The sequence below is a fragment of the Nyctereutes procyonoides genome, unplaced genomic scaffold (assembly GCF_905146905.1).
Source record: "Nyctereutes procyonoides isolate TBG_1078 unplaced genomic scaffold, NYPRO_anot_genome, whole genome shotgun sequence".
Lineage (NCBI taxonomy): Eukaryota > Metazoa > Chordata > Mammalia > Carnivora > Canidae > Nyctereutes > Nyctereutes procyonoides.
This window is the reverse complement of record NW_026575146.1, coordinates 6,611,535-6,637,118: the sequence shown is the minus strand read 5'-3', so window position 1 is coordinate 6,637,118 and position 25,584 is coordinate 6,611,535. Positions and strand designations below refer to the sequence as shown.

At 41.1% G+C, this 25,584-nt stretch overlaps 1 protein-coding gene and 1 long non-coding RNA gene across 2 annotated transcripts in view; one reads left to right on the top strand and one right to left on the bottom strand.

Annotated features, from left to right (window-relative positions):
• Window positions 1–1,823: 1,823 nt before the first annotated feature.
• LOC129500912 (uncharacterized) lies at window positions 1,824–7,667 on the bottom strand. Its single transcript, XR_008662613.1, has 3 exons — window positions 7,561–7,667; window positions 7,238–7,352; window positions 1,824–2,099 (listed from the first exon to the last, which is right to left on the bottom strand). It is a non-coding gene; the product is annotated as an uncharacterized LOC129500912 (long non-coding RNA).
• Window positions 7,668–7,792: 125 nt separating this feature from the next.
• The window catches only part of KATNA1 (katanin catalytic subunit A1), a 47,541-nt gene continuing 29,749 nt past the window's right edge, over window positions 7,793–25,584 (top strand). Inside the window, exons 1-3 of the mRNA XM_055309974.1 lie at window positions 7,793–8,065; window positions 18,799–18,973; window positions 21,201–21,358. Coding sequence (XP_055165949.1) covers window positions 18,812–18,973; window positions 21,201–21,358 — 320 coding nt within the window. The 5' untranslated portion in view covers window positions 7,793–8,065; window positions 18,799–18,811. The remainder of the gene's footprint in view (window positions 8,066–18,798; window positions 18,974–21,200; window positions 21,359–25,584) is intronic.

The following is a 25,584-nucleotide window of genomic DNA, read 5'->3' as shown; positions in this document are numbered from 1 at the left end:
ATTCTTAGTCTCCTTTATTCTTTTGTTTGCACTTCCTTATAAAATTATTTTTAGTCTACTCGAGGCTGTTGTATAACTGATGCAAGTTGCATATTCCTATGATTCATTATACTATACTATAAACCCACTTTTGGCATGTTTGTGACTCTACTTTGTTATGCCAAAGCCAAACACACAAAAATTTATCTACTTGTGTGTGTGAAGAGTACAGGAAAGAGGTCAAATTTATGTCTGAAACATAGGCAGTTATTGTTGTCCCTAACATCTAGTCTCTCCTTATTCCTACTTTAAATCCAGAGATCCTAAACATACTGCTGGATTCAGAATCTGGGTGGGACTTTGAGTTGTTTCCCCCGGAGAAGGGTTAAATTTGTTCCGTGGTGGAAAAAGGGATTCTCATGAGTTCTTGGTCCCCAGAGTGGCTAATGACAAAGGCTGCTCTTGTTCCCCAGCATCCATTCTCTCATTCTTTTTTTTTTTTTTAAGATTTTATTTATTCATGAGAAAGACAGAGAGAGGCAGAGACACAGGCAGAGGGAGAAGCAGGCTCTATACAGGGACTCCGATGTGGGACTCCATTCCGGGGCCTCCAGGATCATGCCCTGGGCCGAAGGTGGCACTAAACCGCTGAGCCACTCAGGCTGCCCAGTTTTCTCATTCTTTCGTGAATAGAGCCCCCATCCCTGTCCAAATTTTGACTGCCCTGCTAGAGCAGCCCATATTTCTCATATTCCCTTGTATTCTCTCATGAATAAATAAAATCTTCAAAAAATGTAAAAACATAAAATTTAAAAAAAGAAAAGAACCTGGTTACCTGAAAGATGTGTGGTGACACACATCTGTCTGTCCAGGCTGGTCTGATAAACTGCAGAATGTCTGTATGTGTGTGATTGTGTGTGTATCATCTCCATTTGTTACTGTTGCTGAATTTATACCCTAATTAATATAGAATTTATAATCCGATATAATTCATAATCTGATTTGCAAAACAATTTAAGGAGGTCATTTTGTACTCTGATCATCTCCCATGCAATCAATCATGAAACTCAGTTACTTTACCTTGTACATTCTTCTCTAATTCCTCTTCAGCCTCATTGTTACTACTCTGGTTGAGGCCAGAGTTGAGCTCTTACCTGAATTACTGCAATAGCTTTCTAACTATATTCTTTGATTTCATTCTGGTCCTTCAGGTTTATTAGCTAAACTACCACCCAAATGACCTACCTGAAAAATAACTGGATTCTGTTTCTACAATGACTACATAAGCTCCTAATGATTGACTTTACCCAGAACTGTTATAAACTCTGGGAAAAATACAAAAACAGCCACCTAAAAATACTGAGTGCAACCAAGAATAGGCAGATTCTGGATGGAAGTCAACCCTTGGAAGAAAGGAATGGCACTAGATTATCTAATTTTCATGATATCTTGGCTGAGAAATCCCCAAATCTCTAGCTGAATCATTTACCACACATCTGTGGAGAAGAATTTTTTTTTTTATGATTTTATTTATCCATGAGAGAGACAGAAAGAGAGAGGCAGAAGGAGAAGTAGGCTCCATGCAGGGAGCTGGATGTGGGACTTGATCCTGGAACTCCAGAATCATTCCCTGAGCCTAAAGCCGATGCTCAACTGCTGAGCCACCCAGGTATCCCAGATCGAAAAATTTAACTGGCATTTGAAGTACTACCCACCAGCGAATCAAATCAAGTTAACTGCCTGCTTAACAACAAAACAATAGATAAAAATAAAATTTTATTTTTTATTTTATTTTAAATTCTTTGAAATTCAAACTCTTTTAAATTCAAGTGGAGGACCTGGGTGTAGACAAAGGAAGATAAGCTTTCATTGAAATGGGAGGCAAAAACCAAAGGGCAAGTGTGAAGTAGAGCTCCATGTATTGTGATTAGGTTTCTCTGCATATACAACCCAAAACAGTCACTGCTTAGGCATGCAATATCTGGAGTTGGCAGTCCACAGCAGGTATGGCAGTTCCACAAAGCCCACACTTCGTCTGTTCAGTTCTGCTATCTTCGTCATACAGCTTGTATTCAAAAGGCTGGTGGCTTATACTTTATCCATTTTTTCCCTGTTCTCACCTGGTAAAAAGAAGGGATGAAAAGAGAGGTTATGGGGGAGCTTCAAGGCCTCTCCTTTTAAGATGCTTTCCTAAAGTTGTACATAACACTTTTCCTGGCCAGAAGTTAGATCCATGGCCACACCTAGTTAGTTGCATGTGAGTCTGGAAATGTAGTCCTTATTCCAGATGGCCCAATTTCATCAAGCTTGGTTCTGTTACTAAGTAAGGAAAATAGTATTTGGTGGCCAGATGGCAGTCTCAGCCTCAGGGATCAAGTTGAGGAAATTTCACTCTGCTAGCTTCCATTCTCTCCCAGGGTGGAGACATAATGACTTGCTTAAAGGACAGAAATAGGCAGGTGGCTCGCTTGAGGAAAATGGTGAAAGTCTGAAATAACTAATGTGAAGAGAGTAGGAGAGGGAACTAAGGTGGAATATGCAGAAAAATATGTTTCAGGTAGTTTGGAAGATACACAATTGTGGTGCATCAATCTTCATGGTGGTGCGATATATACATACACACACACACACATATATATATATATATTTTTTTTTTCTGTAGCATTCAGCAATCGGAGTAGCAGCACTGTGCTGGAAGCTATTATTTAGGAAGAATGTACATAATAATATTAATGAATAATGTTAGGGATCTGCCCCATTTTGTTACTACAAATATTGTGACATAATCTAAAAATTCAGCAGATTCTTACTTGTGTTAGAATTTTCTTGTCTTATTTATACTCTGTATCCTAAGAGATGGCTCAAATTTTTGAAGTATGCAGACAAGGACTGCCAGATAAAATCAACCAGGTGAGTAAAATTAAATGGTCCTGAAAGTCTCTTAGATTTCTCTGGATGAAATGTAAATTTTTAAAATTTAAGTTAATGAATAAAACAGTAAGTAAATAATAAAAATTTAAATTTTATTTTTATTTATTTATTTTTAAAGATTTCTTATTGATTTATTCATGAGAGGCAGAGAGGAGAGAGAGAGAGAGGCAGAGGCACAGGCAGAAGGAGAAGCAGGCCCCATGCAGGGAGCCTGACGTGGGACTCCATCCAGGGTCTTCAGGATCACGCCCTGGGCTGAAGGCGGTGCTAAACCGCTGAGCCTCAGGGGGGCGCCCCAAATAAATAAATTTTTAGGCAGCCCTGGTGGCTCATCGCCATAGCACCACCTTCAACCCAGGGCGTGATCCTGAAGACCCTGGATGGAGTCCCACGTCAGGCTCCCTGCATGGGGCCTGCTTCTCCTTCTGCCTGTGCCTCTGCCTCTCTCTCTCCTCTCTGCCTCTCATGAATGAATAAAAATAAAATAAAATTTAAAAATCTTTAAAAAAATAAATTTTTAAAATTTAAAAATAAATTTTAAAAAATGATTTATTGTAGTTATTCTAGAAATATCTTTTATCTTCTATGTAATACCAGAGGTCACTACAACAGCCTCCCAGCCTCTTCTTACCCCCCTTCAAATCTTCCTCCTCACAGCTGCCAAATTCATCTATTTGCTATATAACTTAATGCTTTCATTTGAAAACTTTCAATGGCTCCTTTTGTCTATTGAATAAAGTTTACACCCTTTACTGGTACCTATGTTTCTACTTCTTTTTCTTTTTTTAAAGATTTTATTTATTTATATGAGAAAGCGAGAGAGACAGAAAGAGAGCACAAGCCAAGGGGAGGATCAGAGAGAGAGGGAGAAGCAGATTCCCACACCCCAGCAGGGAGCCCAAAAGGAGCTCATCCCAAGACCCCAATAACATGATCTGAGCCAAAGACAGATACCCAAGCAGCTAAGCCACGCAGGTGCCCCCCTCTTTCTATTTCCATAATTTCCCTTCATGTGTCCTATCATCTTGCCAAATTAATCTGACCATTCACCAGGAAAATATATATAATTTTATTTTTTTAAAGATTTATTTTTATTTATTTATGATAGAGAGGCAGAGACACAGGCAGAGGGAGAAGCAGGCTCCATACCGGGAGCCCAACGCGGGACTCGATCCCGGGACTCCAGGATCGCGCCCTGGGCCAAAGGCAGGCACGAAACCGCTGAGCCACCCAGGGATCCCCTATAATTTTAATAATAATTTTGAGCATCAGTTTGGGCACAATCACATTAGAAGGCTGGTGGTTGTAGAAGCTACCTTGTAAAAGAAGAAATGTTTAGGGGAGCCTGGGTGGCTCAGTGGTTGAGCATCTGCCTTCCGATCAGGTCATGATCCCAGGGTTCTGGGATCAGTTCTGCATCTGGTGCCCCACAGGGAGTCTGCTTCTCCCTCTGTCTGTGTCTCTGCCTCTCTCACTGGGCCTCTCATGAATAAAAAAATAAATAAATAAAATTAAAAAAAGAATAAATGTTTAGTGTAGGAGTCATGAGTGTGGTATACAAATACCGTTTTTTCCTTCAGAGCACACTGCAGAATTGCACATCCCTGTCCCTTTGAAGGTAGGCTTGGTCACATGACTTGCTCTGGCCAATGAGATGTGGGCAGAAGTTGTACAAGTTACCTCTTCCCCACCCTCCCACCCCCCATGCCAAAGGTCCCAGGGCCTGCATTCATTCTGCTGTGAACACATAGAGTAATTGAGGAAAAAAAATAGTGTTCAAAGGAGCACAAGTTTATAGCCCCTTTGGTAAGCTCAGAGTTCTTTTTGGTATAAGGGGGTTTATATTCTGATTAATAAACAAATCTTGTTGGGCAGCCCAGGTGGCTCAGGGGTTTAGCGCCTGCCTTCAGCCCAGAGCGTGATCCTGGAGACCCAGGATCGAGTCCCACGTCGGGCTCCCTGCATGAGGCCTGCTTCTCCCTCTGCCTGTGTCTCTCATGAGTAAATAAATAAAATCTTAAAACAAATCCTGTTGTTTGAAACCTCTGATTTAGAGACTACTACAGCTTAGCCTAGTCTTCCCAAACTGGTACAGATAGTAAAGAAACTGAACTGGTGAATGTAAGCCTCTCTTTGGAGGTTTTTTACTTTAAAAATCAACTTTAGGGCAGCCCGGGGGCTCAGAGGTTTAGCACCTGCCTTCAGTACAGGGCGTGATCCTGGAGACCTGGGATCCAGTCCTGAGTCAGGCTCCCTGCATGGAGCATACATCTCCCTCTGCCTATGTCTCTACCTCTCTTTTTTTGTGTCTCTCATGAATAAATAAGTAAAATATTTAAAAATAAATAAAAATCAACTTCATTGAGATATGATTTATGCACAATAAAATGCATCCATTTTATATGTACTCTTGGAAGAGTTTTAATAAATACATACATTTGTGTAACCATTACCCTAATTCAGATATATAATATTTCCATCACCTCAGTACCTTTCGTCATGCCTCTATGAAATCTAATCCTTTTCTTCCCTCCTCCCACCCTTAATCCAGCCTCAGGTAAACACTGATCAGCTTTTTGTTAGATTAGTTTTGCTTGTTCTAGAATTTCATATATAGTATTATATAATATAGTTATATAATACATACTCACTTTGTTTTGAGAAAAAAAATTTTTAAGGATTTATATATTTTAGAGAGAGAAAGGAGGGTGGAAAGGCAAAAGGAGAGGGAGAATCAGGCTCTGTCCCAGGACTCTGAGGTCATGATCTGAGCAGAAACCAAGAGAGTAGGCTGCTTAACCACTGTGCCACTCAGGTGCCTCTGCTTGAAAAGTTTTAGAAGTACAAATGGTCTCTATAATTCAGCATACCTTTGCATACCTATAAAAGGTGAAAGTAGATTCAGCCTAACTAGGGTAATTAATCTGTACCTCCCCAAATTGTTCTTTTTTTTTTTTAGACTTTATTTTTTTCATGATAGATACAGAGCTACCCAGGTGCTCCAAATAAAAATAATTTTCATCCATTTATGAAGCCTGGGTGGCTCAGCAATTCAGCATCTGCCTTTGGCTCAGGTGTGATCCCAGAGTCCTGGGATCAAGCCCCTCATTAGGTTCCCCATGGGGAATGTGCTTCTCCCTTTGCCTGTGTCTCTGCCTCTCTCTGTATCTCTCATGAATAAATAAACAATATCTTTAACAATTAAAAGTTAAAAAAATGATAAAAGCCATATTCAAGGGTGCCTGGGTGGCTCAGGTCATGATCCCCTGCTCAGAAAGGAGGCTGCTTGTCCTCTCCTTCTGCCGCTCCCCCTGCTTATGCGCTCGTTCTCTCTAATAAATAAACTAAATTTTAAAAAAGAAATAAAAGCCATATTCATGCCATATCAGTAAACACTACAAGAAAAATCTATCGTGTCATGTTATCAACATTGATCACATTGATTTGGTCCACTTTTTTACCAATCACATAGTTAAAAAGAAAACCTAAACCATTATTGTAAACAGAAATTCAACAATGTCGGGGCACCTGCGTGGCTCAGTGGTTGAGCACCTGCCTTTGGCTCAGGTCATGATCCCAGGGTCCTGGGATGGTGTCCTACATCAGCCTCCCAGCCGGGAGCCTCTTCTCCCTCTGCCGATGTCTCTGCCTCTTTCTCTGTTTCATAAATAAATAGATAATAAACTAATTACAATTTCCGGTGCTCTGTTACTGTGGAGTTCCTATCCACAGCAACACTGTTATTCTCTACTTAGCTGAGAATTTTAGGTAGCCCGGGTGGCTCGGTGGTTTAGCGCCGCCTTTATCCTGGGGTGTGATCCTGGAGACTCAGGATCGAGTCCCACATTGGGGCCCCTGCATGGAGCCTCCCTCTGTGTCTCTCATGAATAAATAAATAAAAATCTTTAAGATGTGTGACTTTAATCTCCATGAAACATTACACGTATGTTTTTAAAGATTTTGTTTATTCATTCATGAGAGACACCCAGAGGCAGAGACACAGGCAGAGGGAGAAGCAGGCTCCCTGCAGGGAGGCCCACACGGGACTCCATCCCAGGGCCCCAGGATCACGCCCGGAGAGGAAGGCAGACGCTTAACCGCTGGGCCACTCAGGCGTCCGGAGACATTATATTTTTTTGATTGCTGTATACCTGATGCCTACCACAGTGTCGACCGCATAGTAGTTGCTCAATAAATATCAGTGGAATAAATGGATAGCTTTCCTTTGAACTGAATGTCTCTATATAAGTCTGTGTTAAATTACTGCGATGATTTAAGATTATAATTTCAATGACCGTGCGCTCCTAAAGGAGAACGCGTCTCGTACCTCTTGCCTCTTAGGTGTTGGGACAGGACGGAGATTGAGGCTGAGGAAGCCTGGCCAGGTGTACCGTGGAGCACGCATCTGCAAATCCTGGCACATCACAGTATTGTGTTGTCCGCTTGCATTTAAATGAAGGCCAAAAAAAAAAATAATAATAATAATAAATCAAGAAAACAAAACTCCACGAGCAGCATGTCCGCATATCTTGGTTCACCCTATTCCCTCTGTTATCAATCTTGGGTCGTGACCAGCGCCTCAGTCGAATTCTGCGTTATTTGGTTCCAAAACTGGATCTGTCATAAATTTATTCGGCCCTTGGCACTCACCAGTAAAGCAGACCCTCTGGCTTCCTAACCTCTGAAAATCAAATGGGAGGAAAAGGGAGCGAGAACTTTGAAGAAGATACCAAGGTACGACGCGGGACGCTAACCAGCTTCACGCCGCGCACCCCTACCCCCGCCCCGAACGCCGCCAGGAGACGGTGCGGACTGCGCAGGCGCGCCCCTGCAGCCCCGCCCCCCCGGCCTGGCGCCCGGCGCGCGCACGCCGCCCGGCGTCCTCGCTCCCGGGGCGTCGCCTCGCGTGCGCTGGAGCCGCCGAGGCCGCCCCCAGCACCGGAAGTGACCCTGGCGGGTTTGCCTTCAAATTCTCGGCGAGCTGAAGCGGCGCCGGGGCTGGTGACGGTTGGACATCGCCGTCCTGGGGCGGCGAGCGCGGAGCAGAGTGGTCGGGGCTGCGCAGGGCCCGGCCTCCTCGCCGCCCTGAGCCCCGCACGGCCCTTCCCCTCCGCCTGGCGGTGGGCGGTTTCCCACGGAGCCTCGGCAGCCGCAGGTGAGTGTTCACCCCCGACCCCCCGGGCCCGCTCGGCGAGGGCCTCGGGCGGCGACGAGCCCGCCTCGCATCCTCCCCTGAGCCTGCCCTTGGCTGCGCCGGGGTCTTCGGTCCTTGCTGTTGTCGCTGACACCTGTGGCTCAGGTGACGCGTCCCCTACCTGAGGAATGCTGTCCAGCCTGGGATTCGGGGGGCTCCTGGCGCTCCCCTTGCTAGGCCTGTGTCATCGGAGGAGTCTCTCATCGGGGAAAAAAAAAAAAAAAAGTCTTTCTTTATTTCTTCGCTTTTTGTTTTTTTTTGTTTTTTTTTTTTTTTGAGCGGCTGTCTCCCGAATCTGTCCACGCCCCCGCCCCAAACCCTCACCCCCGGAAAAACCTTGAAAACCTTGACAGCGGGATGCAACTTCTCTTTACATCTTGTTAGATAGGAGTGATATTGTTGAGGATATGCTTTATTCTGGCGCCCCGCGTCCTCTGGGAGGCTTTTGGCCCTTTTGGTGCAGAGTTGGTACCTTTTGGAAAATGCATCCCTCGAAACATTTGTTTCATACCCTATATTATAGGGTGACGAAGTTGGAGATAAACGTGGATCCTTACGTGCCCCCTACAGTGGATAGTCTCAGCCCTTATTTAATCAAAAATAATTTTCTCCTTTAACTGCGAAGTGCTGTTTTATATCAGTTACTAAATTTCCAGCAGCACAATTTTGCATCCTTTTCTCTTGAAAGCGTTCACTTCTGTGTTTCTCTTTGGAATCCTATCCTTTAGCTACTGCTAAAAACATTCCTAATGTTTTAGAATCTCTGCCACAACGATAGAAAACCACCGTGTCAAGAAAGATTCTTGTAAAGTTCACAGGCTTCTGAATGTCTCAGTGTGTAGCCGCATTGTCTTTTCCAAAGGAGATGATTTTTGTAATCAGGGAGTTCTCACACAGAAATAACTGAAGAACTCTATTTTTTGTATTTCTATTAATTTGTGGCCTGTATCATGCCTTAAAAAAAAATTTTTTTTTTTTTTTTAAAAAGCAGCGCTGATCAATTTCCGACATTCCTAAACCGTGGAAAGCTATGTAAAGCTCCTCTAGAGGGGATCCCTGGGTGGCGCAGTGGTTTGGCGCCTGCCTTTGGCCCAGGGCGCGATCCTGGAGACCTGGGATCGAATCCCACGTCGGGCTCCTGGTGCATGGAGCCTGCTTCTCCATCTGCCTATGTCTCTGCCTCTCTCTCCCTCTCTCTCTCTGTGACTATCATAAATAAATAAAAATTAAAAAAAAAAAAACTCCTCTAGGGCGTTGGTGATTCAAGAAGCTTTTACACTTTACAGATTCAGTACTCGGCATACTATACAATGGATTCTGCATCTTATTTTGAAACTGATGTCATAGTTTGACAAATACTAAGGATTTGGGAATCTTGTAGAATTCACCGTACTAACAACATTGTTGAATTTTTTTTTTTTTAAGATTTTATTTATTCATGAGAGACAGAAAGAGAGAGAGAGAGGCAGAGACATAGGCAGAGGGAGAAGCAGGCCCTCCCTCTAGGAACTGAATGCAGTACTCGATCCCAGCACCCAGGAATCACAACCTGAGCTAAAGGCAGATGTTCCACCACGGAGTCACCCAGGTGTCCCGACATTGTTGAATATATGTTTGCAACAATGGTTTAGGTTTTTCTTTTTGGCTATGTGATTGGAAAAAAAAAGACAGTGTATCAAATCAGTATAATCAATATTGATGACATGATAAATAGATTTGCTTATAGTGTTTATTGCTATGGCTTGAATATGGCTTTTATTTTATTTTTTTTTTTAAGATTTTATTTATTTATTTGAGAGACAGAGAGCACAAGCAGGGGGAGTGGCAGAGGGAGAGGGAGAAGCAGGCTCCACTCTGACCAGGGAGCCCGATGCAGGGCTTCATCTTAGGACTCTGGGACATGACCTGAGCCACCCAGGTGCCCCTGAATATGGCTTTTAAATTACATCTTAATTGTTATATTGACTTATTTTTGTTTTGTTCAGGGTAAACTGAGAGGTTATCAAATACATATTTATGTATTCTTTTTTTCCTGAGCAAGCACACTTTGATAACTTTCTTGTTCTTCTTGAGTATTTATCATATGGTGATTATAAAGGTAGGAAAAATGTATGCCATGCTATAATTGGTCATGGATCACTCATTTATTGTATATATTTATAATTGTTAGTGACTAAGTTAGCATTATGGTTGTTTTCATATCCCAGAGATGAACTTTCTGAACATTGCTTAATAGTATTGTCACTTTTAAAGTTACATACACTTGATTTACTGAAATTCCTTCAAGAAAATCTATGAATGAGGTTCATTTGTTTTTGTTTTAGGACATCAGTTTTACAGATAAATATTTTCAACATAGGTGTTGATTTTTGTAGCCTGTGCTTAATAATATGCTATGCTTCTTTACTCCTCCTAAGTGAAGCAAATACACCTAGAATAGATCAAATGATGTTCTGTTAAACTTCAAGGATATAAAGGTTTAAGTCTTATTTTTGTTTTCAGTGCAATTCCTTGGAACGGAATAGTTACCCAGTTAATATTTCCTGAGTGAGTGACCTATGCACATTACAGTAAAAACTGGAATATTAGTGGAACCCAGCCTGACTCCCTAAAATATTAAATGGATATGATATTCTTAGGTGTAGAATAGGGAAGGCCTCATATTTTTTTTGGTGGGGGGGAGGGAGAGTAGGAATCTCAGAACCTCAGATGTTTGGATCTATTGCCTATTCTTTTTCCATCATCTCTTTAATCACTTCTTTTCCATAATCCTGGAGAAGAAAAAGACACTCTAAGTCTCTTTGGAGATACCATACCACAGCAGATATTACCTTTTTTTTAAAAAAAAAAAAATTTATTTATTCATGAGAGACACACACACACACACAGAGAGAGAGAGAGAGAGAGAGAGAGAGAGAGGCAGAGACATAGGCAGAAGGGAGATACAGGCTCCCTGCAGGGAGCCTGACACAGGACTCGATCCCTGGACTCTGGGATCATGACCTGAGTTGAAGGCAGACACTCAACCACTGAGCTACCCGGGCGTCCCAGATATTAAGTTTACTAGAAATTTTGCTGTAGTATTTTTTATTGTCTAAAAAATTTTTTATAGGATTATATTTATTCATGAGAGACACAGAGAGGCAGAGACACAGGTAGAAGGAGAAGCAGGCCCCCTGCGGGGAGCCCGAGATGGGACTCAGTCCTAGGGCCCCAGGATCACAACCTGAGCCAAAGGCAGACACTCAACCCCCCTGCTACCCAGGTGGCCCTGTTATCTAAAATTTTTGACTCTGTTACTTGAAGTAAAATTTCATGTTGCACCTTAATTAGTTTAAATAAATTGATTAGTCATTAGCAAAAACAAATATACAAACCACATAAGCAAAAGGTTGGTTCTGATAGGATAATGTAAAGGAGAAGCTTGCTGTGAGATAAAGTAGGTATCACCTATAGTTATTTTTCTCTTTGTCTCTAATAAAAAAAAATCTGAGTTTTGGACAATCTCATTTTTGTAAGTGTTATTCCATTCATTGAACCAGTAGATACTCTTTACTGTTCATGGTGGTTAAAATTTGGTCTATAGGCTTTTTCCAAATATTCATTTCTTCAAAAATTGCAGATATTGGGAGTATCTGGGTGGCTCAGTTGGTTAAGGCTCTGCCTTTGGCTCAGGTCATGATCAGCTCCCAGAGATCAGCCCTGCATTGGGCTCCTTGCTCAGCAGGGAGTCTGCTTCTCCCTCTCCCTCTGCCTGCTGCTCCCCTGCTTATGCTCTCTCTCTCTGTCAAATAAATAAAATATTTTTTAAAAAACTGCTAGATGTTGTGCCAGATATTTCTGTGTCTGTTGTAGTTTTAGTTATGATATTCTTGAAAATTGGAGAGTCTTATAAATTTGCAGTGTTGATATTCATTTGAGAAGAAAGCTATCTGAGAGACTACTAGAAGAATAGGAAAATTTATTTTTGTCTCACATATAATCAACTAAGGGTATTTTGATACTATTTTTAGTGAATACTTTGTTTCTTTGATAAGCAGAATTTTTTCAGGTCATTTTTAAGATTGCCTTGGATTGCCTTTATATTTCTTTTTGTTAGAAAATGTCAACTCATTGGATGCTAAGGAATTTTATCTGACTAGAAAGAAGTATTCATAACACACAACCTTCAAAAAAAGACCTGGAGTGAATTCTGAGTTTCGGGACATTGAATCATGACCCTTACAAAAAAGTAGAGGGAACACCCATATATCAGTAACAACCTGATTTAGACTTTTTTTTTTTTTTTTTTTTTTTTTTTTTAGTAGGAGGATAGGAAGAAAGATCTGGAGGGAGTCAGTTAAGGAAAAAAGGGAGAGAAGGAGAAGGCATAAGAGTTTTGGGTTGTTTTTTTTTAAAGATATTATTTATTTACTCATGAGAGATAGAGAGAGGCAGAGACATAGGCAGTGGGAGTAGCAGGCTGCTCACAGGGAGCCAGATGCAGGACTTGATCCTAGGACCCTGGGATCACGACCTGAATCAAAGGCAGACGTTCATCCACTGAGCTACCCAGGTATCCCGGCAGAAGAGTCTTGAGAGCTAGGCTCATCTAGATCCACTGTATACTGGCAGCACCTGGCCCCAGCTATACTCTTCTAACATTGTTTCCCAGACTATGTGTCACTATGGGGCATTTATAGCCTCAGGGCAGAAGCAGTCAGACAGTTCTGATAGGGATGAGTTGAAGATCAAGGAATGTGAGAGTGCTGAGGGTCAGGAACTAGACAAAGATAAGAAACCTTAGTAGTTCAAACAAAAACCTGGCAGTATTCATTTATTCAAAGATTGACTGAATATTTGCTGTGTGCCAAACATGGTTCTAGGTGCTGGGGGTATATCAGTAAATAACAGAGAGCCATGCTTCCTGGCTGTGGAGCTTTTATTAAGATGGAATATTATCAGTGGTGATGACTCTGTGGAATCACTATTTAGGTCATGGGTTTTTTTTTCCCCCCTCTTCTTTGGACCTCACATGCTCAATCTTGAGTTACTTACAGACTTTAGTTTATATCTGTATTGCTTCATAACCAATTACTCCAAAACTTAGTGACTTGAAACAACAAACATTTATCTCAGTTTCTTTGGTCAGGTTGTGGACATGGCATAGCTGGGTGCGTAGGATTCAGGGTCTGTCAAGCACTATAATCAAGGTATCAGTTGGGGCTGCAGTCATCTGAGGACTCAACTGAGGAAGGATCAGCTTCCAGGCTCCTTCCCATGGTTGTAGCAGGATTCAGCTCCTCTGGACTATTGGACTGAGGGCCTCAGTTCCTCACTGGCTGTTGGCCTGGAGCCTCCTATGTGAGCCTCTGCACAGGGCAGCTTAGAGAGGGCCAGCAAGAGGTAGTGAGATGGAAGTCACAGTCTAGGGATCCCTGGGTGGCTCAGCGGTTTAGAGCCTGCCTTCCGCCCAGGGCGTGATTCTGGAGACCCAGGATTGAGTCCCACATCAGGCTCCCTGAATGGAGCCTGCTTCTCCCTCTGCCTGTGTCTCTGCCTCTCACTCTCTCTGTGTCTCTCATGAATAAATAAATAAAATCTTTAAAAAAAAAAAAAAAAAGGAAGTCACAGTCTAATCTCAGAAATGACTTTCCGTTTTTGCATATTCAGTTTGTTACAAGCTCACATTCAAATGAAGGTAATTTCACAGGGGTATGGAAACAAGAGGGCAAAGGCTACTGAGAGCCATCTTAGAGGCTGTCTGTGATTGTATTTTGATGAAAGACCCTTCTTTTGTAGTATTTGTTTCTTCCTTACCCTTCATTCTCTTTGCTCATATTTCTGTATCTAAACCCTCTGGCAAGAGGGAGAAGTAGGCTTTTGACGGGAGCCTGATGTGGTACTCCATCCCAGGACCCCGGGATCACAATCTGAGCCAAAGGCAGATGCTCAACCACTGAACCACCCAGGTGTCCCCAGCATATGTATTTTGAATTTATAAAATGGTATTGTGATGTAGGTCTTGTTCTGTGTCTAAGGTTTTTTTTCTTCTACTTTTGTAAGATTTATTCATTTATCCTAGAGAGGGTGGGGAGGGGCAAAGGAGAGAGAGGATCCCAAGGACTCCCCACTGAGCGCAGAGCCCTATGCTGGGCTCAGCCCCATGACCCCCCAAATCACCATCTGAGCTGAAACCAAGGGGCAGATGCTCAATAGACTGAGCCACCCAGCTGCCCCTCTGTGGTAAATCTTGATCAGAGAGAGTGTGTGTGTGCTTTGAAACATTGTTAGCTTTTTTTTTTTTTTTAATTTTTTTTTTTTATTTATTTATTATAGTCACAGAGAGAGAGAGGCAGAGGCACAGGAAGAGGGAGAAGCAGGCTCCATGCACCGGGAGCCCGACGTGGGATTCGATCCCGGGTCTCCAGGATCGCGCCCTGGGCCAAAGGCAGGCGCCAAACCGCTGCGCCACCCAGGGATCCCACATTGTTAGCTTTTATTTTGGATTTCCACATCTATGTTCATAAGCAAAATGGACTTTATATTGTTCTTACTCAATTTTGAAATGGAGATGAGCCTAGCCTCTTAAAAAGAGTTGGTCAGTTTTTCCCTTGTTTTCTCAGTCAACTTTTATGTGATTAGAATTACTTTCTGTTTAGAAGGTAGGGAACACCTTGGGCAGCCCAGGTGGCTCAGCGGTTTAGCTCCGCCTTTGGCCCAGTGTGTGATCCTGGAGACCCGGATCAAGTCACATGTTGGGCTCCCTGCGTGGAGCCTGCTTCTCCCTCTGCCTGTGTCTCTGCCTCTCTTTCTCTCTCTCTCTCTCTCTCTCTCTCTCTCTCATAAATAAATAAAATCTTAAAAAAAAAAAGAAAGAAAAACCTTCATATAAAAAATACTTTGGACCTGAAGCTTTTTATAGGTAGAGGTCTTTCATTAAGACTTCATTTTCTAGGAAATAAGAGAAGAAAAATTTTTAAAGGACAAAAGAATTTCATTTTCTTTCAGATCTCTTTAGCTCTTCTTCATTTTTGTATTTTGTTTATTGTATATTCTTTTTTCTTTTCCTTTATCAGTTTTGCCAAGATTTGTTTCTCAATTTTTAAATGACCCATAGTTTTATTTTTTTTAAGTTTTTTTCAGTGCTTTTGGGTTTTCTCTTTTCTTTTTTATTTTTTTAATAAGATTTTGTTTGTAAATAATCTTCACACCCAACATGGGGCTTGAACTCACAACCCTGAGATCTAGTCAAATGGTCCGCCAGCTGAACCATCCAGGTGTCCTTTCATTTTAATTTAAATTCGGCCCTTTATCTTCTTTCTTACACTTTTCAGTCTCTTAGCCTTCTTCTAGCTTCCCAAATTGACAGCTTAGCTCAGTTATGTTCACTCTTTCTTGTGTTGGGGTGTGGTGAGTCTCTGTAGTCATTCAACCATCATCATTTCCTGATGTCCCAATTGCGTGCTTGTCCCAGTCCTGGTATAAGGGATTCTAATCCTGGGAACTGATTTTCCTAAGAACTGTCTTTTTTTTTTTTTTGAAGATTTTATTTATTTATTCATGAGGAGAGAGAGAGAGAGAAGCAGGCTCCATGCAGGGAGCCTGAGGTGGGACTTGATCCCAGGACTCCAGGATCACACCCTAGGCTGAAGGCAGGTGCTAAACTGCGGAGCCACCCAGGAATCCCCAGAACTGTCTTTTTCAGTTGTTCCCACCTAGCCTAACCTGAGTGGAAGAGTGGCAGCAGGGGACCACTCACAAGAACTGGCCTGTTGACCTCAATTTTTATTAGCTCCCCCACTGTGTCCAGGCTAGGGTTTGCTGTGATGTACCCTGCTGTCCCCATCAGGGACTGTGCTTGCACTGCTGCTTCACTGTCCTACAGTGGCAAGTGTGGGTGGGGTGAGCAAGGATGGGCCAGTCCAATAGACCTCAGAAAGGGCACAATTAGCAAACTAACCAGGCCCTGTTCCCCTCTGAGCTGCCTTGTACTTTTTTACATACCAGGATCCCAATCACCATCTGTTATTTCAGTGTTTTCCTGAATTTTATATCCAGTTCGAGGATCCATCAACCTTAAATGAAGTAACTGTGGCTCTTCTAGGCTGGGTTTTTGGGAAGGGGGCCAGTCGCTATCTTGGCTTCCTGGCTTGCCTTGTACTTAGGAATTAAACCTGATACTGAAAAAAAAAAAAAAAAAAAAAAAAAAAAAAAAACCTGATACTGAGATTCAAGATGTTTGGGTTTAAAGATCATAATAAATATACATGATACATATTAATCAAACCTAACTGAGTAGAGGTGCAGCAGTTGTACCTTTAGCTGGATAGAGAATGAAAACTGCCAAAGAATGGAAGACTGGCAGAGAATGGAAGCCTGAGGCCCTTGGTCTGATTTTGACATCTCTTGCTTTTCCATCAAGGTTGTGATCCTATCTTCCTCTAATCTCTGTCCTAAGGAGTACAGTACACTCCCTTTTCTGCTCTGGTATAGATAGCAGTGCTGCTTTGTAACTCTTCTGCTCACCAACATTTCCCGTTAATCTTGCTTTATACAATCCTCTAATACTGGGCTGTGTGAATATGATTACCTTCTCTTGTCTATTTGGTAGAAAATCTTTTTGGTCCTGTGTGTAACACATAGTGTTAGATATTTCTGCGTGGCCTGCCATCATTCCTTGCTCTGTACGAGCTGAACAATCTACATTAAATTAAACTCAAGAAGTTTCCTTGACATGCGTTTATTTTTTTTATTTTTTTTATTTATTCATTCATGAGAGACACAGAGAGGCAGACACAGGCAGAGGGAGAAGCAGGCTCCATGCAGGGAGCCTGTTGTGGGACTCGATCCGGAACTCCAGGATCATGCCCTGAGCCAACTAAGGGCAGGGGCAAACACTCAACCGCTGAGCCACCCAGGCATCCCTCCTTGGCATGCTTTTTCACAGAAAACCCCATTCCTGAATAAAGAATTTAAATAATAAAGAACATAAGAGACATAGTGGTCTCTATCAGACTTAACTCTGTTGCATCACTTGACCTTAACCATAGGTGAGGTGGGGGAGGGAGGTGCCAAAAGCCATAGTTTTAAGAAACACTTCTGGCTAGGTTAAATTAAAGGTAGATAGAGAGGTCCCCACCTTGAAAATATCTCTGTTCATCTATGAAATATATTTATTTGAATATCCCACTGACACAGAAAAGGAGTCAGAAAAAAATGATCTTATTTCCTTCATACATCTGTCCTCAGCTTTCCTATGATCTTTCAAAACTCCTTCATTTTTTTTCTAATTCCACAGCTTTGAAACTTCATTCATTTTAAATCTGAGCATTTCTTTCACCATGTGTTTCAAATTTCTTTTTATACTACTTTGTTTTGTTTTAAAGATTTTATTTATTTAAGAGAGAGAGCACAAGTGGGGTGGAGGAGCAGAGGGAGAGGGAAAAGTAGGCTCCCCGCTGAGTATGGAGCCTCCATGAGGCTCAATCCCAGGACCCTGGGATCATGACCTGAGCTGAAGTCAGATGCTTAACTGACTGAGCCACCCAGACGCCCCAGATTTCTTTTTATTTTGAAAGCCACAAATTCTAACTTATCGCCCTCTCAAAAGTATGCAGATCTTTCAGACTTTCAACTACCTCTTGCTATGTATTGTTAATAAATAATGGTAATTGTCAACATCAACAAAGCCAACACTTTTCAAGTGCCTACTTTTTTTTTTTAAGATTTTGTTTTTATTTATTCATGAGAGAGAGTGAGGCAGAGACAAGGGAGAGGGAGAAGAAGCAGGTTCCATGCAGGGATGTGGGACTTGATCCTGGGACTCCTGAGATCATACTCTAAGGTGAAGGCAGACACTCAACCAGTGAGCCACCCAGGTGTCCCAAGTGCCTACTTCTGATGCTTTGCATCCTCATTCATATATTCATATCCTACTAATACAGAGATTGTGCTTGGTTCTCAAATATAGAAAGTTCCAGGAAAGATGCAATTAGCGTTTATTGACATGCTATTATTATTTACCAAGTAGTATGCTAGATACTTTAAGTAGTCCTTTATTCCTTACAGTGCAAGTCTTGGAAGTAGTACTGTCTCAGTTTTACGTATTTAAAAAGCGAAGCGTAGAAAAGTTAAGGGACTTGACCACAGTGGCAGAATTAGAATTCTAACCAAGAATTTTCTAACTTCAAAACATATACTTTCTGCTTTTCCACGCTACCTTCCAATAACTATATCTGACATTGTGCATTTGTTCACAGATGTTCAGTAATACTTGTGTGTCATGCATTGAGGATACAATCTCACATATTTCAGATGTAAATCCTGCTCTCCTAGAGATAAGACTCCTACATATATGAGTAACTATAATTCAGAGTAGACAGCTGTCTTGAGTAAAAGGCCCTGGTAAAGCACCAGGGGGCTTTAGAAGGAGGAGAGTTTATTTCAAACTGAAAAGTTCAGAGGCTAGACATGCTGGGAGGACTGCCCTCTGAGCTGGACTTTGACGCATCAGTGGGGCTTGCCTGTGTGAACCAAGAAATCTCTTTGAAGGAGAAAAAGCATGAGCAAATATAGAGATGGAAAGTACACTGTACGTGATTGTGAGCTTCTTGAAGGAGTCCTGGAAAGTATACTTTAGAAAAACTCTTTGTATACTTATTTTTAGGAGACATATAATATGAAAATGTTTCTTTCTTTTTCTTTTTTTTAAGCTTACAATTGAGCATGAGTCTTCTTATGATCAGTGAGAACGTAAAATTGGCCCGTGAGTATGCACTACTGGGAAACTATGACTCCGCAATGGTATATTATCAGGGAGTTCTTGACCAGATGAACAAGTATCTGTATTCAGTCAAAGACACCTATCTCCAGCAGAAATGGCAACAGGTGAGAATTATGGCTGCTGTGTGTTTTAATGGTTTAAAGATTCAAAAGACTTAAAGAGATTGTTGGTACTTTTTGAAGTTACACATGAAGAGTGTATGGTTTGTTACATGGATTTGTATATAATGTTACTTGAAATTTGATTTATTATATTAGTAATAGTTCATATTCACCATCATCAATATTGTGAGTTCTACTCAGTTACAGTTTTTGAAGTCTAATAGATTAAAAAAAAGTAATGGTTTTGACTTTTAAGATTTTATTTATTCATGAGACACACACACAGAGAGAGAGAGAGAGAGAGAGAGAGAGAGAGAGATGTAGAGACACAGGCAGAGGGAGAAGCAGGCTCCATGCAGGGAGCCCGATGTGGGACTTGATCCCAGGACTCCAGTATCATGCCCTGAGCCGAAGCCAGACGCTTAACTGCTGCGCCACGCAGGCGTTCCTTGACGTTTTTTCTAATCCCATTTTTTACCTGGTATAATTAGGATTGACTTTATTAAGCCATTGTTGAAACTGCAGATGACACCTGAATCTCTCATGGCTATAATATATTCTCTGCAGAATATTCTAAAGAAGACTATATTTGAATCCCATTTGAGGAATGTTAGTCACTGAGGACCAGTAGGAATTTACAGATGGAAAGTGTAGAAGTTATAAGTTCCTTTAAAGGTGACATTTCTTTTTTTTTTTTAATAACTAAGCAGTTTATTTTTTTTAAAGATTTTATTTTATTTATTCAGAGAGAGAGAGAGAGAGAGAGAGAGAGGGCAGAGACACAGGCAAAGGGAGAAGCAGGCACTACACAGAGAGCCTGATGTGGGACTCAATCCCGGGTCTCCAGGATCACGCCCTGGGCTGCAGGCGGCGCTAAACCGCTGCCTCACCGGGGCTGCCCTGAAGGTGGCATTTCTAACAAGGGTCAGCTACATCAAAGAAGAAAGAATTATTACAGGATTTAATAGTCTTTTTGAACGGGTCTTCTCAGTAGAATGTTATCCCTCAGATTCTTCTAAACTACTTTTTTGATAGTATTCCATTTTTGTACTTAATTTCTTTAAAATGGAGAAATATCCTACCTCTTTGAACTTAAAACTTTTTCCCTAAATCTGCTTCTGCATATCCCTTACATTACCATAAGAGGAAGATATTTTATTTCATAAAGAGTCTTTTTTTTTTAAGATTTTATTTATTTATTCATAGACACAGAGAAAGAGAGAGGCAGAGACACAGGGAGAGGGAGAAGCAGGCTCCATGCAGGGAGCCCGATGTGGGACTTGATCCTGGGTCTCCAGGATCACACCCCAGGCTGCAGGCGGCTCCAAACCGCTGCGCCACCAGGGCTGCCCTCATAAAGAGTCTTAAGTTTGTCAATGAAAGACTTATGTTCATAGGCTGGAGATGTTTTTTTTTTTTTTTTTTTTTTTTTTTTTTTTCCTAAGTAGACTTCACAGCCAGCATGGAGCCCAAGGTGGGGATTGAACTCACAACCCTGACATCAAGACCTGAGCTGAGATCAAGAGTTGGACACTTAACCAACTGAGCCACTCAGGTGCCCTTGTAGACTAGAAACTTTTATCTTAAAAGTCTAAGCTTTTTTTTCTTTTTCTTTTTTTTTTAAGATTTTATTTATTTATTCATGAGAAACAGAGAGAGAGAGAGAGAGGCACAGACAAAGGCAGAAGCAGGCTCCATGCAAGAAGTCTGACGTGGAGCTTGATCCCGGGTTTCCAGGATCACACCCTGGGCTGAAGGTGGCGCTAAACCGCTAAGCCACCTGAGCTGCCCTAGATTTTTTATTTGAGTAAGGGGCAGGGGTGAGAGGGACAGAGGGAGAGAGGATCTCAAGCAGACTCCCTGCTGAGCACAGAGTCTGTGCTCCCACAGAGTGGGGCTCTATCTCACAGCCCTGAGATCATGACCTGAGCCAAAATCAAAAGCCTGACACTCAAGAACCTGACATTCAACTAAGCCACTTAGGTGCTCCTATTTATTTATTTTTAAAGAGAGAGAACACATATGAGCTGGGGGAGGGGCTTTGGGAGAAGGGAAGCAAATTCCTTGCTGAGCACAGAGCCCAAAACAAGGCACGATCCCACAGCCAGTCCCACAACCATGTGATTGTGACCCGAGCCAAAATCAAAAGTAGGACACTTTTAACCAACTGAGCCATCCAGGCGCCCTGGTTACAGATATTTAAAGAGCTATATTCTCCCTTTAAAACCAGGTTTGGCAGGAAATAAATGTGGAAGCTAAACATGTTAAAGATATCATGAAAACACTGGAGAGCTTTAAACTAGACAACACTCCACTGAAAGCTGCACAGCATGAGCTTCCAGCTTCTGAGGGGGAAGTCTGGTCCTTGCCTGTACCTGTTGAACGAAGGTAAGTGGAGACCTTTTAAGAAACAAATTAGCCCAGGAAACTAATAGCATTGGCTATATCTAGGGAAGCTGGGTAGCCAAGAGACAGGAACGGGAGAGGATTTTTTTTACTGAATGCTTTTTAGAACTCTTATGTTGTATATCATGTAACTATGACCTGTATCGATAAATTAAACTTAGGAGGAAATATGCCAAAAATGCTTTTGTGAATGAGCTTGTACTAATGGAGACAACATTATCTTATGGAAATAACTGGGAATTGAAATATCTGGCACTCATTCTATCTTTGCCACCTTCTGTAGCTTTGAAAAAAACCTATAACCTTTCTAGGCTTCAGATTTTTCTTAGGTAAAGTGAAGGAGTTACAACAAAACACTGGTTCTCAAACAGCTATCACAGAATACTGCTATTCATGAAAATTATTAAAATGAAAAATAATGTGGCTTTTTAATTCACAGGATAAAAAGGATAAAATGTTCTCTATTTTAGGTTTTTCTTTGGCATTTTCCCCCAAGCTTTCTATCCTTGGAGCTGGCATATGTACAGTTAGTGAAAGTGATATTTACTGAAATGGTCTGCATAGCCAGTCATGCTTAGTTTCACTCCATTTTTTTAAAGATTTTATTTATGTATTCATGAGAGACACAGAGAGAGGCAGAGACATAGGCAGAGGGAGAAGCAGGTTCCCTGCAGGGAGCCTGATGTGGGACTCGATCCCAGGACCCTGGGATTACAATCTGAGCCAAAGGCAGACACTCAACCACTGAGCCACCCAGGTGTCCCTCACTATATATATTTTTATCTGACAAGTATGTGATGGATGTCATTAGTCTCTTCCACTCACATAATAGATTTCCTCGTTTGTATTGTAGGCTTAAACATGTGAGTGTATAATAGCATTCTATAAAAAACCCTGACTTTTAGGTTCTTTGACCCTAATCAGTTTGAGAACCTTGCATTAAGGAAGACATTGCTCAGGTGTTTTTCAATTTCACATTGTTATTTATAACTCTCAATTCTTTTTTTTTTTTTAAGATTTTATCTATTTATTCATGAGAGACTCAGAGAGAGAAAGAGATATAGGCAGAGGGAGAAGCAGGCTCCATGCAGGGAGCCCGATGTGGGACTTAATCCCGGGTCTCCAAGATCAGGCCCTGGGCTGAAGGCGGCGCTAAACTGCGAAGCCACCCGGGCTGCCCCATAACTCTAAATTCTTTTTTTTTTTTAATTTTTATTTATTTATGATAGTCACAGAGAGAGAGAGAGAGAGAGAGAGAGGCAGAGACACAGGCAGAGGGAGAAGCAGGCTCCATGCACCGGGAGCCCGATGTGGGATTCGATCCCGGGTCTCCAGGATCGCGCCCTGGGCCAAAGGCAGGCGCCAAACCACTGCGCCACCCAGGGATCCCTAAATTCTTAATTGTATTTAATGATGGGCACTAGATGCTGAGTGCTCATATATGTCTTAAGCATTATTAGAGGCTACACATGTTACTTCATTTATTCACAGCCTTTCAAATAAGTCGTATTTTCTTTATATTTCATATAAGATAGCTTGAGGTATAGTGAAGTTAGGTTAACTTTTCCCCATTATCACAAAGCTAATAATTGGTGGAACTGGAATTTGAAAACAGGTATATTTGAAAGCTGGCATTCCTTGCCATACTAGTTATTCTCAAATTCCAGTTTACCTACTAAAGGTCTCTTTTGGCACTCATTAGAATGTGAATTCTGGGTTTTCACTCCCAGAGAGTCTGATATAATACAGGCATACCTAGGAAATACTGCAGGTTCTGTTCCAGACCATCACCATAAAGGGAATATTATACCAAAATTGAGTCAAATAAATGTTTTGGTTTCCCAGTGCATATAAAAGTTGGGTTTGTACTATACTGTAATCTGTTAAGTGTGCAGTAGTATTTTGTCTTGGAAAAATAATACACATACCCTAATTGAAAAATACTTTATTTCTAAAAAATGTTAACCATCATCGGAGCTCCCAGCAAGTTATAATCTCTGATCACAGATCACCTAAACAAATATAATAATAATAAAACGTTTAAAATATTCCAAGAATCACCAAAGTATGACTCAGAAACAAAATGAAAACAAACAAACAAAAGAAACAGAAAATGAGCCAATGCTATTGGAAAAATGGCACTGATAAGACTTGTTCAACATGAGGTTGCCACAAATCTTCAGTTTGTAAAAACAAACAAAACAATATCTGCAAAGCACAATAAATTAAAGCACAGTAAAACAAGGTATGCCTATAGATAGCAGGTGGAGCTCAGGAATCTGCCAGCGATTCTGATACTGGTAGTCCATGGATCATGCTTTGATAAGTATTGTGCCAAAGTGTTCCCTCTCCACTTTAAGATCAACTACTGGGTATTGATTGCTTTCTAGCCACCTTCTTCTTGTCTTCAGTTCTAAAGTACTAATGTTCTGTTATTGACTCCTATATCTTTTGAATAGTTATGAAATTTTTCCTTTGCTTATAAACATTTTTATAAATACTATATTTTCTGTTATATTTTAGAATTCACTAAAAAAAAGTACAGCAGTAGGCTCATTAAAGAAAAATAAGAAAATGCATGAAAGGAAGGGCAAATCATATAGACATTCCAGTGCAACTTCTAATCTTTTTATTTTCACAGTTATACTGTATTCACAATATGTAAATTTGTACCCTGTTTCTAAAAAAAAATCCTAATAATAGACAACAATCATTAGATATTTACTGTATGCTGGGTACTGTGTTCATTGTTTTATGTATATTCTCAAAACAGTCTCAGAAGGTAGGTACTAGTTTTTTAGCCCCAGTTTCTGATGAGGACACCAGATAGGTTAGTTGGCTCTTCATACTGTAAGCTTTGATGATTCACAAGCCACGTTAGACCTTTTTCTCTGGTGCTTTTAAAGGGTTGTGTATAACCAAATAGTTAACCATGCTCTCACTGGTTGTTTTCCCCTTTTTGTTATTATAAAGTGAGTATTTGTAAGTAAATCTTCTTCTACATTTATGATTACTTTTTTCTTAATTTAGTAAAACTAATAATAGATGAGTCAAGTTGTATGTTTTTATTTTTTCTTCTCTATAAATATGTTTTACTCCTTTTTACTCTTTTTTTTTTTTTTTTAAATTTATTTATTTATGATAGTTACACACAGAGAGAGAGAGAGAGGCAGAGACACAGGCAGAGGGAGAAGCAGGCTCCATGCACTGGGAGCCCGATGTGGGATTCGATCCTGGGTCTCCAGGATCGCGCCCTGGGCCAAAGGCAGGCGCCAAACCGCTGCGCCACCCAGGGATCCCAACTCTTTTCTTTCCTCATTCTGGAGAACCATCATTTGGTCCTTGTGTTACCAGTCTCTTCCTCCTGCTGTAACTAAATATACCAGATCTGGTGGCTTAAACACCAGAAATTTATGTCTTTATTTCTCATAGTTCTGGAGACCAGAAAGTCCAAGATCAAGGTGCTAGCTAGTTTGGCTCCTGAGGACTCTTCTCAAGCAGACAGCTGCCTTCTTTCTGTCTTTTCATGGCATAGGGAATGAGCAAGCTCTCTGGTATGTCTCACAGGGCACAATCCTCAGATCAAGGCCTTATTTAACTTTATTTAATTAATTAATTCATTTATGAGTAGGCTCCATGCCCAACATGGGGCTTGAAGTCACCACCCTGAGATCAAGAGTCACATGCTTTACTGACTGAGCCAGCCAGGCATCCCTAACTTTAATTACTCCCTTACTCTAGATGATCTCACTAGGGATGAGGGATTTAATGTGAATTTTGGGGGACACAAACATTGAATCCATAACAGCCCTGTAACTCCTCTCTCACTTACTGGGTTAAGAACTTTTCAATGAATACATGTACCCAGTGAAAATTTAGTTCATTAGATGAACCTCTTCATCTAGAAATTCTATGACGAGGAGTCCTAGTTTCCCTTCTGATTGCTTCTTGCTTTCTTCAATATCTTTTTTTGTCCCTGATCTTAAATGCCTTGGATGGATCACATTATTATGATGATGATGATGATGATGATGATGATGATGAATATTCTCCTCCTCTTGACTTTATTAGTTGCATCTTTGTTTCTTCCTGTAGTTTATTTTATTACTTGCTCCCTCAAGTAAATATCCCTCAAAACTTTTTATTTTTTGTTAATCTTCATTTGTACTCGTGTTTAAGAGAGCTTATTCTTTCTTTCTTTCTTTCTT